Source organism: Grus americana, chromosome 17 (assembly GCF_028858705.1).
Source record: "Grus americana isolate bGruAme1 chromosome 17, bGruAme1.mat, whole genome shotgun sequence".
In the NCBI taxonomy this organism is placed as follows: Eukaryota; Metazoa; Chordata; class Aves; order Gruiformes; family Gruidae; genus Grus; species Grus americana.
The window spans coordinates 8,839,906-8,845,905 of NC_072868.1; the positions used below are offsets into that span (position 1 = coordinate 8,839,906).

The following is a 6,000-nucleotide window of genomic DNA, read 5'->3' on the forward strand; positions in this document are numbered from 1 at the left end:
TGTCCAGTCTCTCAAGTTCTTTACTGCTCTGCCATGAATCAGCGCAACCTTTCGGTACCAGAGCAGATGGAAAGTGTTAAGCCTGGTTCTCTTAACATAGTCTGTGTTGTGTTGTGTTGTGTATCAAATCTGTCGGGCAAGTATTCATCTCTTCTAGGAAATCTTGGTTCCTGGATTACTCCCTTAGGGCATTGTTTCCGTTCCTGAATTTAGCGACATTTTTCTGAGTCAGAGTTTTTCGTGGTTTTGGGGCTGTTGCTGCCTTTTTTCTCTCCCCCCCCCCCCCCCTTTTTTCCTTTTTTGTCCTTCTAACAGGTAGGATTCAATCCTCATTGCTTTAACAAAAACTTCTGTGTGGACTAGTTAATGCCTGCATCAACCTACTAGTAGGGTAGAATTACTTAGAATTGAATGGATTCTCAGGGTGACTTGATTTTTTTTTTCTTTGTCATCATATATGTACAAAATCCTTCTGAATTTGAAAAGAGACATTTCTGATAGCTTTGTACTCCATGTAGCTCTCAATGTAGACTATCCCTAAAAATGGGGATATGTTAAGAGCAATATTTTCCTAAACATTTGAAGCTGTTGCTTGTTAATGTGGGAACAGGTTGGTGCTGTTAATGTGTAGAGTAATTGCTCCTAAGTCTGTATGTTTACCATAGCATAAAAACCAGAACCGAAGTACGGTTTGCATACATCTTAGTGGTTCTTCATTTGTGAGTGTGTTTTCTCAGAGCTGGGCTATCAAGCAAGGCATTGCAAAAATTTTCACTCCTCTAAATAATTCTATCAGGAAAGAAATACTGTTTGGATCTATACGATTGTAATAGTCACACAAATCATCTTCAGATTAAAAAAACCATAGTGTCCTAGTCCTAATTGTCCGCTAGAAGTAGCGTATCCTGGTGGTCCTGTCAGTTTTGCCCTGCACGTAGCAGGACATTAGTCTTCCTGTGGAGGCAGATGTTGCCTTGTACCTGTTTTTACAGAATTCTTGTGCAATTCAGGCAGTGTTTGAGATCTTTTCTTGGCTTATGCTTGGAATTTGCACCTTCTACCCCATTTATCAGACTTGGAGGACTTGCCAGATGCCTTGCCCTTGTTGATTTCTTTCCTATCTTAAGTAAGAATTACTACAGCAAAAAAAAAAAATCTGCTGATATTCACTCTTGACAGTGTTTGGCATTCTTGAGAAAGCGCTGCCCTTTCTTTCCTGGCTTAGTACCCATCACTTCCTGACAATGTCCTGAATTATGAATTTTTTTTTTAATTTTTCTTTAAGACAATCTTCTGAGGGGAAAAAAAAGTAGTTTCTGACTCCAGCGTGTTCCACTTTCTATCTGTAAGCATTTGGAATGCAATAATACAAGAAACTTTTTTGCTGTCCATATCCCATATGTGCAGGAGCTGGTGTTCTGCTGCCTCCCTGCCTCTCATTAGTCGTGACCTGCCAGCCTTGAGCAGAGCACTCCATTTACCATTTCTCTCTTTCCCCAGTGTTAGCTTCTATGTTCTCTTGGAGAAGTATGCCAAAATCTGGGGTTTTTTCTGTTTCTGTTCTCTGTCATCATAACATGACTTTCTTGAATTGTTTCTGTATTTAAGTATTTTCCAAAATATTATGACTGGGGATGTGGGATGCATTCTTATTTTGATCCTGATTCTTTGTTGTCCATTAAAACAAACCCAAACCTTGCAATTCTAAATGAATGGGCACACCTTCTCCTGAGTTTGGGTTTTTTTGGTTGCTGTTCTCCTCTAGGCTTGTGAACAGTACTCTCTAGTTTATAAAGCTTGTAGAGCTTTGTGTGAACGTAATTATTTCAGGATATATCCCATGTACATTAGCAGAAGTGTTTGGCTATTGCGGTATGTTAACTCACTGAGCCTTGTAAAAGGATTTAAGTTTGGAATAGCCTGTTAAAGGACATTCTTATTTGGTGCTGCCAGGAAATTTATGGAATATATTTATATAGTCATTCCATGTGTTGGGGTATTCAGAGTTGCAATCGACTGCTGCTCTCAGTATTCTAATTCAAAGTAATGAAACATGGAGAGAGTAAACTCATTGCTTGTAACCCTGCAGGGACTGCTCTGCTTTGATATTTGGAGAAGGTGAAGAGAATTTCCATCACTGAGAAGGTTAGAAAGATTGGATTAAAGTTGCAAATTCCTCAGAAAGATGTTGTGATTAAATGTGTGCCTAGTTTTATTTGATCTTCAAAGATAAACTTCTGTTCTCTTTGCCAAGTAATTAAGAAATGAGAAGTTAGTATTACAACTGTTTGCATGGATGCCTATTTTGTACTATTTTTCTTAAGCTCATTGTTTCCTGGATTCTGGAGATGCCATGAAAAATATGCTGTGTGTAGTTGGGTAAAGACTGGTACATTCCAAAAGAAATTATGTGATACTGTTTTTTAATTACTTAAATAGCTGTTTTCTGTGACTGTTACATCAATGTTTAGAATAACAAGCCTTCTGAAAATTATATAAATATCAATCTTTAATTGAGCTTCTGTATTAGATAACTTGGGTACGCGTTGATCTGCTCTTAAATGGCCTCTAAATGTAACTTCACAAGGTACGGTTCGTTCTTTCATTTTCAGGAACCAAACTCTTCCTCTGTCTTCTCATTATGTGTTACTAGTCATTGTCATCTGATGCCTCTTAGATGGTAGAGATTTCTGAAAATGGATAAATATTTCTTACTGGAGTTTCAGTGATCAATCCAGACCTCATTTGTGGAAAAATGACTTGCAAGTTTCCTCTTCAGGGACTTTTTAACTTACTGCTTTTCTCACTTTGTAATAAAATTCTGAACATTTTAGTGTCTGTATTTTGCTTGGTTTCAATCTAGTGTGGATGTGTCTTTCTCTGATTTATAGTTAGTGATCATACGCATACTTTGGTGGTGGTGTTTGCTAACGTGCCAGTCTAGTGCTGTAGCTGCTATGATTGCTAACATGAGTTGTCTAAACTCACAGAGGAGACCCAATTTCACAACCAAAACTTGGTTTTGATTTAATGACTTGGAAGGGAGCACTGGATCACCTAAATATCCAAAATTGATCAAGCAGGGGGGCAGGAAAAATTAAAAAAAAGGCATTTTAGCTGCATAGTAATACCGATTACTATGTCAGAGTAGCGACACTTCCCTCAAACACTCTGCCAGGCCCCAGTGGGTGCGGATTTGGGGGCATTTCATATAGCTTCTGTTCAAGTAGCACAGGGCAGGAGTAGTGGGTTTGGGATGCCAAAGTCTGTGGCCTTCCTGTTGATACCAGGCTGTGAATTTGGGTGCAGATGACAGGGTCTGCAGTCATGCCAGCAGTTGCTCAGAGAACGAGTACCTTGCCACCTTCTCCCAGAATCCTCACCTGGAAAATAAATACTCCTAGCTTAAGTAAAAGCACTGTTAATTAACCTGTGCTTAATCTTCATTCTCTTCTCTCTTTCCCTCAGGAATATAAACAGAAGCTTGCTCGGGTAACCCAGGTCCGCAAGGAGCTGAAATCTCACATCCAGAGCCTTCCAGATCTGTCGCTTCTGCCCAACGTCACAGGAGGTCTGGCACCTCTGCCGTCTGCTGGTGACCTGTTTTCAACAGACTAGAACAAATGGTGTCTCCCAGTTTCCAATATTACCAGCGGAAATAAGAAGACTGGTGGTGACTGGAAATCCAGTCTTCCAAGATCTACAGTAGGAAGGAACTTGCAGACCCTGCTTTCAACCTCTTGGCTGCTCATGCTCACCCTCTCTCTGTGTACACCGGCTCATGTTGAGGGGAGGAACAAAAAGCGAGTTTTTGTGAGCTCTAAAGGGAGTGGGGATACTCCATATAGGCAAACTTTTCTCATCTTTTTCCATACTCTTTAGTTGCTGTTTGCTCTTAGCACTTGTTACCCCCACAAAAGTCATGAGAATCATGTACATACATACCTGGAAAATTTTCAGAAAGGTTGACCATATAACATTTTTCTCTCTGTAAAAGTACCATATTATTTCTGAATAAGTCTTGTCTGTTTTAGTTGGGTTTCTGAACCTCATTTCTGAGAGCAGTAGAGTGGCTAGAGGGCTTTGGAGGGGGGTGTGTATATGCAGGCTCTGTACCATGTCAGCATAAGAAGGCATCTACTGAGCAATGGTACAGAGAAATATTTTTCTTAAATCTACAGTTCCTCATTCTGTTGGGGGACTGACATGAAGATAGTTCCTGTCGGGCATGTGCATAAATTGAAACTCACCACAGGCAATAAAAATAACCAGCTTTTCTTTGTGAATGAGAGAGCTTCCTAATTGACACTCTGCTGAGCAATGCAGAACTGGATATTACCTAAATGAGAGTGGAAGTAAATTTTGTTCTAGCTACCTTAGATTTATACCACATTTTCCCTCTTTGTTATACAAAATTAGATGATCACAGAAGCTTTGGTTTAATGAACTGAGAGGTTGGAATGGTGTATTGCAACTGGTGATACCCCGGTGACGGGCACTACCTGATCTACTCTGAGGATGGTTACATTGAAAATACTATTCTATAAATTCTCTCCATAGCTTTAGTGAAGATATTTGATGAACAGAAGTTAAATGTGGTATAAATATTTATTTATATAGAAAATAGACCCATATATATGCACATATCCTGTATGCACATGTACCATGTCCATGCATGTAGATATTAGAAGGATGTACTTAATTTTGTGTCACAGATTATTGTGAGTTGATTTTTATAATTGGGAAAAGTTTAAAAAAAAAAAAGGCAAATTTAAAATACTCTTAATTAATAATTCCTTTATGTTGCTAGCTAATGTTTTAGCTGCCACAGATGTAGTTACATTTCAGTTTGTGTGTTAGGTCTAACAAGCTGGACTCTGATCACTGAAAACCATTCCAATTTAGATAACAATTCTGTTTAAATTTGGCACCTCTCACTATAAAACATTTTAAGTTTCTGGAAACACTTGATCTGATAATACAGGTTTTGTAACAGAGGCTGAAATTAGTTGAAGTGACGTGCTGTGTTTGTGCCTCCCTATAGTCTTAAGCTGCTGTTGTCAAAGACATGAGAGGAAACCTACAGAAATGCAAAGCTTGTTCTGCGTCCTCATTAATTTATTTTACAGGGTATTCAGTAGCCTATTCAGCATTCAGTTAAAACAAATAATACAGCATTTTTTGGTCATTAAGTTGTTAAGAAGCTCATGTTGTTTTCTTACTGACACTTCATTTTGTCCGTTGTTTGGTTGTTTTTGGTTTTTTTTTTTTTGTTTTTAAACTCTTTGCACCCTTACTGCCCAGCCAAGAAATGTGTTTTTAGTTTACAGGAAATTTTTCAGTGGCAGAACCATTCTTTCCATGACTTGGTTTGATTGTACAGCCTTTTATGGTCCAAACATTATTTAGATAAAGCACTGTACATTCTCTCTGCTTTTGCCAAAAATGAAAAACAAAAGAAAACCCCACCAAACCTCGAAAACCCAAACCAAAATACTCATTTCTATCCTGTCTCAGCTCAGAGTTACCCTGAGGCTGTTTTAACCAATAATTATTTTGACCACTGATTGAATGTGTATCCATTATAGGACAAAAAAGCTGTCATAAAAACAATTATGTAGACAAATGTGTTGACATCTCACGCTGTTGTTTTGGGCAGATCTTCTGTGAGAGTTGTATGTCTTTTTTTTTTTTTTAATTGAAATGTTTTGATTTTTTTTCCAAATATATGTGTGTGTTTTATTTTGCTTAATTTAAGTGAAGTCTTGTGGTTTTTAATTTGTTTTACTTTTTGGGCAAAGGGCATCTGGTGAACTGGGTGACAGTCTCTCAAGGTTAAACAGATTTCCCCAAGGTGTGTCTTTTTTTTAACAAAAGCTTAAATCTGTATATGAATTGATTTAGCAATTAATTTAGACATATAGGCTGCCATTTGTGACAGCAGTATATTCTGAAATGTCTCATAGATATCTATTTTTGAATAAAGAGGGTGTCGTTGAA

The 6,000-nt window shown here is 38.0% G+C and overlaps 1 protein-coding gene across 1 annotated transcript in view; it reads left to right on the top strand.

Annotated features, from left to right (window-relative positions):
- Positions 1–6,000, top strand: part of RPRD1B (regulation of nuclear pre-mRNA domain containing 1B) — a 28,335-nt gene extending 22,335 nt beyond the window's left edge. Inside the window, exon 7 of the mRNA XM_054845488.1 lies at positions 3,469–6,000. Within this exon, the coding sequence (XP_054701463.1) occupies positions 3,469–3,618 (150 nt within the window). The 3' untranslated portion in view covers positions 3,619–6,000. The remainder of the gene's footprint in view (positions 1–3,468) is intronic.